The 14,710-nt window shown below is 36.3% G+C and overlaps 1 protein-coding gene across 3 annotated transcripts in view; it reads left to right on the top strand.

Moving 5' to 3' along the window:
* Window positions 1-14,710, top strand: part of LOC129261602 (3'-5' RNA helicase YTHDC2-like) — a 37,839-nt gene that overhangs the window by 16,129 nt on the left and 7,000 nt on the right. For all 3 annotated transcript variants that reach the window (XM_064100163.1, XM_064100161.1, XM_064100162.1), the window contains exons 9-24: window positions 288-342; window positions 941-993; window positions 1,392-1,549; window positions 2,146-2,281; window positions 2,629-2,755; window positions 3,276-3,341; window positions 3,760-3,935; window positions 4,429-4,607; window positions 5,333-5,413; window positions 6,251-6,333; window positions 8,466-8,571; window positions 9,007-9,126; window positions 9,744-9,909; window positions 11,109-11,215; window positions 12,665-12,759; window positions 13,961-14,137. In XM_064100163.1, coding sequence (XP_063956233.1) covers window positions 288-342; window positions 941-993; window positions 1,392-1,549; window positions 2,146-2,281; window positions 2,629-2,755; window positions 3,276-3,341; window positions 3,760-3,935; window positions 4,429-4,607; window positions 5,333-5,413; window positions 6,251-6,333; window positions 8,466-8,571; window positions 9,007-9,126; window positions 9,744-9,909; window positions 11,109-11,215; window positions 12,665-12,759; window positions 13,961-14,137 — 1,885 coding nt within the window. The remainder of the gene's footprint in view (window positions 1-287; window positions 343-940; window positions 994-1,391; window positions 1,550-2,145; window positions 2,282-2,628; window positions 2,756-3,275; window positions 3,342-3,759; window positions 3,936-4,428; window positions 4,608-5,332; window positions 5,414-6,250; window positions 6,334-8,465; window positions 8,572-9,006; window positions 9,127-9,743; window positions 9,910-11,108; window positions 11,216-12,664; window positions 12,760-13,960; window positions 14,138-14,710) is intronic.

Below are 14,710 nucleotides of genomic sequence, written 5' to 3'. Positions count from 1 at the left end.
GCTGCATTCTTGATTATATTCAGAACCATGAAGAGTGAGAGAGACATATTGCTGATAGGGAAGGAAAATTGTCCTCTGGTAAAAAGAAATGAAAACCCTTGTTTGATGCCAGCAACCGATATTTATGTATGTAAACACAAACATTCCCCACCGTTTGTATGTTTTGTATATGTGTAAATTGCTATGCTACTGCTATGTGATGTTCAGCAAAGATAGAAGAGAAATATGATATGTTATCTGGAGAAATGAATGCTTAATTGAATTTGTTTCTTTCCATTGTCTTCTAGTTCCAGGAAATATGTTTGATGTTGAAGAGCTATTTCTTGAAGATGCCCTGAAGTGGTAAGTCACAATGAGGCAGTAAAGGTTAAAAGTTAGACTACTGAACTGTATTGTCAACAGTAGCAATGATTTCATGAGAGAGATTTTGATATCAACCGAGGCTAATTGTCATTATTTCAGCCTCGGCCTAGATCTTTACATGAACTGAACTTTTTGAAGTCATGAAATCTTGACTGAAAAATGACCACTCTGAAGATCAGCAACACAGGCACGCACATGTGTAATATTATTGCTTGGGGGAAAACCCCACCAAACTGGAATGCCATAATGGTTTGGTTAATCACTCAGCAATTTCACATTTCCTACTGGAATCATTTGGCACTTATTTCTTTTTATTTATACACAAATTCTTTAATGGTCATTTCATTATATCAAACTCATTTTTTGTTTGTTACCACAACTTGAACTAGCATTTATGAGACATGAAGTAATTATAATGAATAATTTTGTGTCGTAATTAAGAAATGTGTGATGGTAATTAGGACTGGTACTAAACAATTATAATTTGACCTGAATATGATTCTACTACAGGGAAAAATATATCCTAAATCATGCTTCTTTTTATATTATGTTAAAACTTTCTTTTTCATTTATTCAGCACACGGTACACAAATGCAAAGATGATTGAATATCAGAAGGAGAAAGGAAAAGGTAATGGTATCATGGTAGGACTGAAAGAACTGAAGAATTTTTATCATGTATGCATAAGAAAAGGAATACTTCTTTAATATGTATGTGGTTTCTATTTGGATTTCAAGAGGTTTTCTTAAATATACTGACTGGAATAATCCCTGCAATCGTATTTCATGCTGGTCATAATCAGGAAAATTGAAAAAATTTACGTTTTTTGATTATTTTGAGTTTTTTTTATCTTCACATTAGTTTTCTTTCCTAGAAACTTGCATATGTTCCATGTACCATTATTTACAATAAATATGTAAATGTTTGTCATCAGTTTGTATCTTTATAAATTCAGTTTTGTGATTAGATATTGTTTTAATATACCATCCTTTGGTAAAGTAAGATTCTTTCCACTTGCTATCCATCAGTTGCCAAGCAACAACAACAGCTCAACAAATGGTACAATACTGACCAGGTAGGCGGAGCCTCAGCAAGCAAGGGCCATTCAGTGGCTCCTGTGCACCCATCAGTAGACTCGTTATCAAGAGACTTCCGAGCTACAACTATGGGACCATCTGCAGCTGATGTAAGAATATAGTTCATCACCATCCATATGGTGCCTTGCTTTTGGTTCAGCAAGCAGACGGTTAATATGAAAAGATGATTAAATAGAATTTTGAAAGAAAATGTCCTTGAGTCCAGCAAAGTAGGATCATCTTATTCCAGTTTAATGTCAGTTGGATTTATTTTCATTTTCAAATGATTAAACACAGTAACAAACATACATTAAAAAATCAACAGAATAAACATAAAATTACAATGATTTGAAATGGTGTTGTAGGAATATTATTGGTATATGAATGAATGTTACAATAATGATGATCAATTACTGATTAAATTATTCATTAATTACTAATTTCATGTAAAAGTGAAAATAGATTTATATGAAGGATGGGGACAAATTGTGATAGTGTACTCTTTGTTTTGAAATTAAATTTTACAATTGATCTTTTGATATTACCTTGAATTAGATTCTGCTTTCTTTTATTCAAGTTGGCTATCCTAAAGCATGCCAGATGTTTCTTGATAAATCAGTTATGTCTTGTTTATTTTTATAAACACACGATTTGACACAGACATAATGCTCAAAAGTTAAATGAAAAATCTTGTTTATTCTCACAGACATCTATTGATGTTGAGGACATGGCAGAGTGGCTCATCCATGATATGGATAGCGCCCTCTCAGACTGTTGGAAGACAGGTGATGATGATTACTTCTCTCAACTCCTCTACCTTCTCCTCAATGAGAATGTCAGTGGTGAGTGGCGTAGTTATTAGTTTTCCCATACTAGACATTAGTTTTTCATTTCAGTTATCACTTGAATCATTCCCAGCCAAGGACTTCTTCATCTAGATTGCAAGCCTGTAGGCATGGAAAATATACAAACATTCTCTTAAAGACAATGGTTCTTTTGAATTTAGAATGTATATTAATTGAAGCTTTTAACAAAGTTAATCTATTTCACTTTCACGTCATTGTTCAGCTTTTCTATAACGTGAAGCATCTGAGGAGTACATCATCCTCCGCAAAACTTTGAAGCCAAATTGGTATTGTGACTGTGCGTTATGGTCCTTTTCCTTTTTTTTCCTCTGAAATGAACACAGTTGACTATGCACATTCAGAGTCTAGTGTGACTCCACTGATGGTTGCAGCAGGGCGAGGCAATGTAGAGATGGTTGAACAGCTTCTTAGCCTTGGTGCAAACGCTTCTCTCAAAGCATCCGATGAAAGGTAAATAAAGACCACAGGACGAGCTCACAAAACTGTTTATAAGTTCCGCCTGACTTTATGCGTGACTGTTGACCCTTTCTTGTGCTGAATATCCCTATGTAGCTGCCTGAGCTGAGCTCCGAAGAACATGTTCCAGTTGTGTGTTAAGTCATGTGTTACTGTACGAACAGTCTTATGAGACAGCACACTTTATTTATTTCAGGCAACTCTGTCTCAATATCTGATATGGATATTCACATCAAGTTTATATGTTAAGTTGTAACACTCAGGTTATCAGGACTTGAACAGTTTGTGGAGTGAAGTAATAAGGGGAAAAAGTGGGGATGGACATGCATGTAGGTTAATGATTGTAAGTAATTCTTCATTATTGAATTGTAGGTTTCAGTTAGTTCTCTGAGAAACATCGTATTCTTTGCCTTTCTTTACCATGTTATCGGTCATAGGTGTGTTACAGCTTATATTAAAAAACATTCCTTAAATTTCAGATTTACTGTAAAAAATGTTTTACTTTTGTTTACAGGTCAGCTTTGGATTTTGCAAGGATGTTCAACCAAACAGAAGTATTGGAACTTCTGCAAGCATATCTGTAAGTTCAGCAAACCAGCTGACCATTTTCAATTAGTAGAAATATTTCCAAAGATATCTAAGTGAAAAGGTTTATGAAGATCCATAGTATTGCTGTGGGTTTATTAGGTTTCCAGGGTATATATTTGGCATGTATAAGATGTGCATTAGAACCTCTTAAAAAACTGACCTTTTGGCAATTCCACAAAGTTATTTCATCTTGCCCATTATAGGTGGGACCTTAGTCAAGTTCTTATTCTTTGAAATTATCATAACTTGAGCCGCCAGTGAAGTGAAGTAAATATAGAGAAAGGTGCAGACCTTGTATTTAAACAGGCTGATTATTTAATGGAACTGCCGTATGGTATTTAAGCAAGTTGTTATGCATTCTAGGTCTGTCTGGTCTGACATCAAATTCCTTCTGAATCTTGCCCCCACAGGGACACGGTCCAAGCTACCAATGAGGATGAGAGTGAGTTATTGAGGAATCACAGTGAAGTTAGTGCTGAAGACAGAGAGCTCCTTCAAGCTTATCATCACAGCTTTGATGATGAAAGGGTTGACCTCAATCTGATCCTTGCTCTCCTTGACTACATATGCAGCAACTCACAAGAAGGTATTTTTTTTAGAATAATGTGTGTAAATGATTATAATGGAGGGGGAGGGGTGATGATACCATGATGATAAAGCTTATGATTGTGATTGATAAATTGTAAAACTTACATGGTTGTTTACCATTTCATTTTAAAAAAGGACAATGTTTACAATGTTATTTGTTAAGTAGTCTATATTGTACAGTGGCTCTATTTAAAAGTGTTCAGTAGACATTAGGGCCCTCATGCAGAATGTCATCAAAGGAGGCTACCCCATTGAAAAAAACTGGAAGTGAATACAGTTAAATCTCTTGGGTCCACAGAAATCTGTTTGACTTTATATTTGCCTAAGAAGACGTAAGTACCACATTTATTTGCTTTTTTTTTAACACTTAAAATTATGGAAGGTCAAGGTTTACAGTATAATACCTTTCATTACTGTGCCATTTACTGCAAATATATTAGACAATTAGAAGCTACTTTCATATGATTCTTAATTTCTTTTCTTTCTCTGAGGTGCCATACTTGTCTTCCTACCTGGTTATGATGACATTGTTACCCTCCGTGACATGTTGCTCCAGGATGATACCTTCAGTGATCGTCAGTCCTATCAGATCTACACACTTCATTCCAGCATGCAGAGTCATGATCAAAAGAAGGTCTTCAAGACACCAGGCCAGAACATTAGAAAGATTGTAAGAATGACAACCATAACAGCCATACCACCCCCATGACCGCATTGCTAAATATACTTCACATTTTGTGTTGTTATTGTCATCTCAATCTAAGAGGACAAATTTTGCTTTATTCGTAATTATGACTTTATACAAAAAGATATGAGTGTGTTAACTTCAATATGAATGAATATGTGAAGAGTCATGTACTTAAGGTAAAACTCAGCCATAATGTAGAGAATGTTTACCCTCCCATATGTTATCTGTATCACCCTGTAAAACTTTAAACACATTCAGCTCTAGAAATATAGTAATTTCCTCATTCTCCCATTCAGGTGTCCTCTCACATGTTCAAGTTTAATTGTTATTTGACTTTAAGAATTGTTTGAAAGGAATATTTGTTTCCATTCATTTTGTTATCTGTATCGCCCTGCAAAAATTTAAAGAACTCAATCAGCACTAGAAATATAGTAATTACCTCATTCTCCCATTCAGGTGTCCTCTCACATGTTCAAGTTTAATTGTTATTTGACTTTAAGAAATGTTTGAAAGGAATATTTGTTTCCATTCATTTTGTTATCTGTATTGCCCTGCAAAAATTTAAAGAACTCAATCAGCACTAGAAATATAGTAATTACCTCATTCTCCCATTCAGGTGTCCTCTCACATGTTCAAGTTTAACAGTTATTTGATGTTAAGGATTGTTTGAAAGGAATATTTGTTTCCATTTATTTTGCTGTTTACAGGTGCTTTCAACAAATATAGCAGAAACCAGTGTAACTATCAACGATGTAGTCTTTGTTATAGACTCTGGAAAAGTCAAGGAGGTAGGTATGACATCACTACGTACCTGGCATTACTATCCTTTGGCAAATGTATCAATCTCGATTTTCCACTCCGTAATCTTGAAATAAAAAAGCGATCGGGGTCGTGTTTCATACTGTTTGTTATTAATAACAATTTTGCCCTTAGCTAGTCAAGTAAACATGGTTTCTTAGTATCAAACTTATCAAAACATTTCATTGAATAAGTCCTGAAGGATGGGGAGAGCAATTAGGATAGAAATCCAATAGCTTTTCAAGAGGTGAGAAGTCAGAAATTGTGAAAGTGTTACATGAAAATGGTCTTAAATTTGTGTAATTTGACGTTAGAAACTACTGTTCCTTATCCTGTCCTTGATAGATAGTTTGCATGTTTTCATTTTGAATTATTACATTATTGATTGTCAAGGGTTGTTATAATTAGCACATTTTGAAGTAGATATATATATATAATTTTCATCTTTGCTTCATAAGACAAATCTGGGCAAAGTTTTAGACCATGTATTCCAATGATAATACAGAGTGACATGTTAAAATAAACAATGTTTATCTTAAATTGTGGGCGCGTCGTGGTCTAGTGGTTCTGACTCTCGCCTTTCAAACAGAGGGTCGTGGGTTCAAATCCTAGCCATGGCGTGTTTTCCTTCAGCAAGAAATTTATCCACACTGTGCTGCACTCGACCCAGGTGAGGTGAATGGGTACCCAGCAGGATTAATTCCTTGCATGCACTGAGCGCCGGTGATGGTAGCTCGAACTAAAGCCGGGGTAATGATAGCAGCGCTTTGTATCCTCTGGCAAAAAGCGCTTTATAAATCCAGCTATTATTATTATTATTATTATAGAAATCATTTGATGCAATAGCCAACATCTCATCACTGAAGAGCAACTGGATATCCAAAGCAAGTGCCAAGCAGAGAAGAGGAAGGTATGTATTAATATCAAACTATTAAGATGATGGTGTGTAATTTAATTCAGTACTTGTGTTCTGATTATTGTCCTGTGTTATTTCATACCTTATGATCAATAACTATTTTTATTTGATATACTTATTTGGTCAATTCATGTACACACCTAAACCATACTATTGATGTAGATGGTTGAACAGTGATACTGTGAAATAAACACTGTTTTTGTTGCTTAAAACTGTTTACCATAAAGATTAAATATCTGGTAAAAATGAAATACTGAGATTAGCACAATTCAACCACAGACTTTAACACAGGGGTAAATAGTAAAAAAAGGACCTGAGTCTTTGGTTAAATTTTTTATTAGAAATATTTGCGATGTCATTGGGTGATTTCAAGTTCGGTGTTGGTGTTGAGAGCGTTAAAAGGCCGCTGAACCGAGTTAGGTTCAGAGGAACGATATCGATTGCGTTATCGATAGCACCTGACGTCACGCCTCTGCGCTGTGCTGCTAAATCATCTCAACTTCACGCAAGAAGGCTCGACGAAAAAAATGAAATCAGAGAGAAATGCATTATATTCTCATAGCACAGAATACAAATGCTTTAATTAATTCAAGAATTCGAAAGAATAAACATTATTCTTCATCGAAATATATAAAGCTCAAATGAATTGTACTCATCGTAACTGTAAAAGCTAATTTAGCAGCCACGAAGGCTGAATTGCCGTTGAATTTACAATAAAAACATATAAATTGCACATAGACATGAATAAAATCTCAATTACAATAATAATCTTAATTCAATTTAACCATAACAATTCAAATATACAGTGATGATTCAAGGCTACAATAATAATGATTCTAATTTACAAAAATTACAATACTAATTTCGATATACCGTAAAAATTATAATGAACAATAATGATTCCAAAATAAGAGAAATGATAAGTTGAGTGTGTGTGTAAGGAAGCGGATATTAGAAGTGATGCTACATGTAATTACGAGTAGGCCTACTGGCAGGAGTTACAGAAAAATATACATGTACATATAATTGATGGAGCATTTACAAGTAGAACGTAAAGAAGAAAAAATGGTCCTGCTGAACAAAAAATCGAAAAGGTTCAACATAATGGAGATAAAGATATATGGAACGGGAGGGGGGGGGGTTAAAAAAACATCTTTCAGCAAATTATTATTTAAGTTTCAAAATAAATGAGGTATTGTTTCAAAATAGGATAAAGGCATAATTTGTAAGATTGGCCACTGTTTCATTCATCTGGTGTTTGCAATATAAAAGAATATATAATTACTTGAACATACATAGCAAATTGATAATATTCAACATGGATATAAAAAGGGTAATTAATACATTATAAGATCAATTCATTTGGGGAAATACATAGCACATTTAAACTTCATGGAAACATATGTGTTACTCATCTATCATTTAAAAGACTCATCTATCATTTAAAAGCCTGATTAGATAGGGCATGGTACTTTTCTTGTATCGTTCTGTGCGGCACTTCGTCAGTCTATATTTCTCACTATTTCGGAGGGCTCTAAATTCGGATTGTTTGGGGGATAGCCAATGAGGAAAGAACTTTTCAAGGGACAGTGCAAATTTCATACACAAAGTGACACGTCTGTCATACAAGGTTGTAAGGCCAGAAGTTGAAAGTGCATTATCATATGAGTAATAATCTTTGCCAAAAATTATACGCAATGCTCTTTTCTGGATAGATTCTATTTGTTTTGATTCATTGGCTGTTATGGACGAGTGCCACACAGGTGCACAGTACTCTAGTATGGGTCGTAGATAGCATGTAAAGATAGTTAGCAGGTCTTTTCTAGAGAGGTTGAACTTTTTCAGACTACGAATCATGTACAGTTTTTTACTTGCTCTGGATACGATGTCAGTGATGTGACAACAGACAGCAGACAACATTCAACACCAGTCTTCAACACGAACTGCCAGAAATACGTCATATTTTTCGAGGTTAATCCCAACACCAGCCTGATTTCAAGTACAGTGTTGTGGCTGGTGTTGGTGTTGTCACAACACCCGATTTCAACACCGTACTTGAACTCACCCATTGAGGGTTCCAGAAATATGAATTGATATCATACTTTGTTTGTGTTTATATTTTGCAGAGCTGGTCGTGTTCGTCCAGGAATGTGTTTTCATCTGATTAGTAGAGTTCGCTACCAGAGTCTACCTGACTTCCAGGTTCCTGAAATCCTCAGAACACCATTACATGTAAGAAAACAAATTCTCTTTGTTTTTACCATGTTTCTATAAAAAAAATCCCTTCTTTTTGCAGTATCCAAAATTCATATGTCATTGATGATATGAATATTGATAGGAAAATTGAGACTTTTTTTTGTCATGTTAGGGAAAGGTTTGAACATGATATGGCTGTCACTCTTAAACTTTGTTGATTTTATATTTATTCCTCTTTACTAGAATTGATACATAAATTGCAAAATATCTCAATAAGATTTAATATTTAAACCATATTGTGCATTCCCTTCTTAGTATCTATCTGTCTGTGTAAATTGTCATCTCTAAACTTTTGAATCATGCTTTCCTCTGGGAACAAGAACGATGGAAGTGAAATGATCACTGTAATATGAAACTGAATCTGATGGGCAAAAATATCAAAACCTGATACGTAATTATTATCCTTTCTAGGAATTGTGTCTTCACACCAAACTTCTTGCCCCTAACGAAACATCAGTAGGTGACTTCTTGAAGAGAGCTCCTGAACCACCTGCTACTGTAGCTATCAGGAATGCCGTCAATCTACTCAAGGTACTTCTAATATCTTCGGTTTCCAACTATTAGTAACCATTTATTCATTCATGATAACAAGTTATTTTCTCTAACATTGCACAAAATGTACATTGCACAATTCCTTAAAACTGTTTTATACATCCAATACCTTCTGTCTCCATTCCCATTTCACTTCATGAACTGAACCAGTGATGATAATTTGATAGTATTGTAGCTTTCATTACTTTGTATTCGGAAGTAGAAAACATTCTAACTTTGAATAAGCACGAATCATTTCAGGAAGGTATTACATGTAGGGGGTCAGATGTACATATTTTATGTAAATGTGCAGTTAGCAAGCATCATTGTGAATTACTGGGAGCTCACTGACCTCTTTACATCATGAGGAATGTGTCGTTGGCCTCCTCAAAAGTTTACTAATGATGTAAGGTGTTTACAGACACTCATATTTTACACATGGATACATAAACTAATATGAAACTTATTAAGCTTTTATAAATAGAATTTACAATTAGATTATTTCATACAGTGTTTGACACATCAATTTGTACTTTATTAGATGCCTGTTACAGTATCTGTGTTGAATGTTGATCTAACAAGTTTCAAAAGGTTTCCTCCATATTTTTTGTCGACAGTCTATTGATGCTATGGATAAATGGGAGGACCTGACGGAGCTTGGTTGTCACCTAGCAGACCTGCCAGTAGACCCAAGGCTCGGTAAAATGGTCCTCTATGCCATTGTCTTGAAGTGCCTTGATCCAGTCCTTACCATCGTGTGTGCTCTTGCCTACAAAGACCCATGTAAGAATAATTCATGCATTATATCCAGTGGTGGATGCAAGCAGGGGTGCAAGGGATGCATGCCTCCCCCCCCCCCCATGATACTACAAAAATACATGACTTGTTGCTAAATCTTAGATTCATGCATTATATCCAGTGGCGGATGCAAGCAGGGGTGCAAGGGATGCATGCCTCCCCCCCATGTTATTACAAAAATACACGACCTGTTGCTAAATCTTAGATTCATGCATTATATCCAGTGGCGGATGCAAGCAGGGGTGCAAGGGATGCATGCCTCCCCCCCATGTTATTACAAAAATACATGACATGTTGCTAAATCTTAGATTCATGCATTATATCCAGTGGCGGATGCAAGCAGGGATGCAAGGGATGCATGCCTCCCCCCCCCCATGTTATTACAAAAATACATCACTTGTTGCTAAATCTTAGATTCATGCATTATATCCAGTGGCGAATGCAAGCAGGGGTGCAAGGGATGCATGCCTCCCCCCCATGTTATTACAAAAAATACATGACCTGTTGCTAAATCTTAGATTCATGCATTGTATCCAGTGGCGGATGCAAGCAGGGGTGCAGGGGATGCATGCCTCCCCCCCCATGTTATTACAAAAATACATAACCTGTTGCTAAATCTTAGATTCATGCATTATATCCAGTGGTGGATGCAAGCAGGGGTGCAAGGGATGCATGCCTCCCCCCATGTTATTACAAAAATATATGACCTGTTGCTAAATCTTAGATTCATGCATTATATCCAGTGGTGGATGCAAGCAGGGGTGCAAGGCATGCATGCCTCCCCCCCCCAATGTTATTACAAAAATACATGACCTGTTGCTAAATCTTAGATTCATGCATTATATCGAGTGGCGAATGTAGGCACGGGTGCTAGGGATGTGCTGTGCGCCCCATCAATGTTTTGAGAATCAACCTTTGGGCATACGTAAATACATGATAATGATACATAACTGGTTGATAAATCTGAGTTATTGTTATCTGTGCCATGTCTGTTATTTTCAAGATAGAAGTGATAGAAGTTTTATAGTATGTGGTTTCAGTATGACTAGTGTAATTATCAATCTCTTATTTGTTCAATACTTATTGAAGAGACAGTTGAGCAGTACTCATCAGATTTAGTCGCTCTTCTAGGCATTACAACTTCATTGTGTAACCTAACTTTTTCATGTCACCTCTATTCACAGTTGTGCTTCCCAGCCACCCTTCTCAGAAACGTGGTGCCATGCAAATCCGCAAGAAATATTCTTCCAACACTTTCAGTGATCACATGGCCTTGCTTAGGGCATTCCAGGTCAGTAGAAGTCATCAAGGCACCAATCTATGTGACTTCATTTAGTAAAGTATTTTATTTCCTCCAAGTCATGCTTATAAGCACTCTCACTAGGGCCGTCTGCACCATCCCGAAGTTTCAAATTAGCGCGCTATTTCTGATCCGGCAAATTATCCCGATCTGAAAAATCTCGAGATAGTTGGCGGTGCAGACGCAATTATCGCGCTAGTTCGTAGGATTAATCTCGAGATTGCAATCCCAAGTCAACTCGGGTTTATTTGCAAAATAGCGCGCTATTTTACGAATTATCCCGCTAATTCGTCGGTGCAGACGCACTCGAGATTGGACTCGGGGTAATTTATTCATGACGTCAGTCCATAATGCAATTCGCGTTCCACTTCCGCCTTGGTCAAAACATAAACACGTGCGAAAGTCAACTTTATACATGCGAATAGCGTTCATAAGCAACGATGGTGTCCCCACCAGTGAATGGATTTTGGGAGAGACCCCGGGAGAGACCAGACCGAAGGGGGAGGCGCTCATCGCATCGACGATGGTCATATTCAATAACAACACTGACAGCAGTGTTGTCTTATTCCTTCGCAAAATGTGAGCAAATAGCATTTCTTTCCTCCTTCTCCCTCTCTCTCTCTCTCTCTGTCGTTGCCTCCTACTCCGCCATCATATTTCACGAAGAATACATCACTTCTTCACTCGCTGAGCTGAAAGGATTGTTGCATAACACCGGTTGAATTCGGCGAAAGTACTAATGAAAGGAGTTCATTGCTTGCATATCGCGGGAAGTTATTCAAAAGCGCGGGCCGTTGAAACTCCAAGATCCGAAAGTGCGCATGCCCGGAATATCGGGCTTGTTGCCTCGCTCGAGCAGATATAGCTCCTCGTGGGATGGTGCAGACGGGGTTTCATGAATCTCGAGATTAATCGCGAAGAGGGCTGATCGGGCTAAAATCTCGAGATTGAGCAAACTCGGGATGGTGCAGCACCGCCTACTGAGATCTCAATAACAAAACCAAAATCCTTTGTTATCTGGAGTTGCTGTTCCTTATGACCTTGTTATTATTATTATTAAAACTTATTCATACAGGATAGCTTCATCAGTAACATACACTGTTTCCCAGGGAGAGGTGTTGTTACAAGTAAATTCACATTTCAATTATATGCAGCACTGACATACTTAAATTTTCCAAAACCAGGATCAGCACTTGCCCTTTTCACCATATTTCTACTTAAATTAGAATAGATGTTAGTCGATGCATTTTAATGTTTTTAACAGCCAGATTCTGTTGTTTGACAAAAATTGTACAGTCGTTAATATCAATAATATTACCTTTTGCCAAATGGAAATCGTATTGAAAATGAAATAGTAATGTTCCATCACATGTTATTATATGATTAGAATTCTGCATTCACTCAATCATGTCTGATTTTGTATTTGAATATCTGTACCAGTCATGGCAGCGAGCTCGTAGTGATGGATGGGAAGGTACATTCTGTGATAGAAACTTTTTATCAAGAGCAACCATGGAGATGATTGTTGGAATGAGGTATGATAATGAGTATTGTGTCATTTGAACATCTATTTTGAAAGATCAGATGAAGTTTAAACTCATTAGAGGAAGTCTATTCAAATAATAATCAACAATTTTATGAATTGCATGTCTCTGTACTTAAGAAAATGAGAAAATGAAAAGAAAGATGCACTTGAAGGGTGAATAAATATATTTGTTTTCCTTCATGAATATATATATATATATATATATGCCTACATCCTACGAAAGGGTGAAGTCAATGAATGGGTTTATTCTGTCATAATACACATAAAGACGAAGGTAGAGGGCGTTAAGGCGCATTACGAACAATGAAAGAAGACCAAAAAAATCACCTTAAACATAGATGTAGAGAAATATATATATATGTATGTATTTTGGTGGAATGCTATTTGCTGGCCACACAGTGTTCTTTGTCACAATTCACTTTTAATCTGTTCTTCAAATACCTTGTAGTACATGTCATTTATTTTGTCAATTGCAATCTACATCGCGAATAAAGTAGCACTGTATTCTTGCTTATAGCTTCGTGGTTATGTGAATTGTGTCTAAAATAGGTTCAGAATATTGTATTTGGTTATTGCATTGTTTTAAAGGGATGGTCCGGGCTGAAAATATTTGTATCTTAATACATAGAGTAGAATTCACTGAGCAAAATGCCGAAAATTTCATCAAAATCGGATAACAAATAATAAAGTTATTGGAGTTTAAAGTTTAGCAATATTTTGTGAAAACAGTCGTCATGAATATTCATTAGGTGGGCTGATGATGTCACATCTCCACTTTCCGTTTTATTATGTTATTACATAAAATCATATTTTTTTCATTATTTCATACTTGTGTGAATAATATGTCTCCCTTATAATGAAATAAGTTGCAGCAATAAATATCTAATGCACTAAATCAGTTGACAATCAAATTTTTCTAGTTCTTGGAGGAAAAAATTTGAATAAACCTATTTTCATATAATAAAATACAAAAGAACAAGTGGAGATGTGACATCATCAGCCCACCTAATGAATATTCATGATGACTGTTTTCACAAAATATTGCTAAACTTTAAAATTCAATAACTTTGTTATTTGTTGTCCAATTTTTATGAAATTTTCAGCATTTTGCTCAGTGAATTCTATTCTATCTATTTAGCTATACATACTTTCAGCCCGACCATCCCTTTAAATATTTTATCCTTGTTTAGAACCCAGCTGTTAGGCCAGCTGAGAGCGTCTGGCTTTGTCAGGGCAAGGGGACCAGGAGACATCCGTGATCTCAACACCAACTCAGAGAACTGGGCTGTGGTCAAGGCATCTCTATGTGCTGGCATGTATCCTAACATCCTCAAAGTAGATAGAGAACGCAGACAACTCACCACCAAGTAAGTCATATTGGGGGCCCTGTTTCACTTAGCATTGTGATCGATCGTGACAATGGAATTCCATCGGTTTAATTCTTTAAACATGATAAATCCTCTTGGAAACAATGATGTGGACGCTTATCTTTACAGTTCTTTGTCAACAGTGTACTGATGAGTGAAATAATGATTTCTCAGGCTTTCATATCTGATAGTTTGTTATAGAAACAATCTTCATTTGACATTTATGATGATAGTATCTCTGAACTACAATAGGTAACTGCCAGGAATTCCTTGATTTACCTGTGTGTTGGAATGGTGGATGGGCTATAACCAAAGTACTTACAACAATGAGTGCCTTGAGCACTCTGCAGAGTGGATTTATAAGTTGCATGATTAAAGATATTGAGGATTAGGCAATGAGGATTACTGTTGTAGAGGTGTTGTGGCTCAGTGGATAAGTCCCCAGACTATGAACCACAAGGTCTGGGTTCAAATCTCACCGCGGCACTCACGTCCTTTGGCAAGGCATTTATCTACTTTTGCCACTCTCCTCCCAGGTGTAGTAAATGGGTACCCGGTAGGAAGAAATTCCTT

The sequence above is a fragment of the Lytechinus pictus genome, chromosome 5 (assembly GCF_037042905.1).
Source record: "Lytechinus pictus isolate F3 Inbred chromosome 5, Lp3.0, whole genome shotgun sequence".
NCBI classification, from domain to species: domain Eukaryota; kingdom Metazoa; phylum Echinodermata; class Echinoidea; order Temnopleuroida; family Toxopneustidae; genus Lytechinus; species Lytechinus pictus.
Note: the sequence above shows the minus strand (reverse complement) of the source record. Positions and strands in the feature narration are given on the sequence as shown.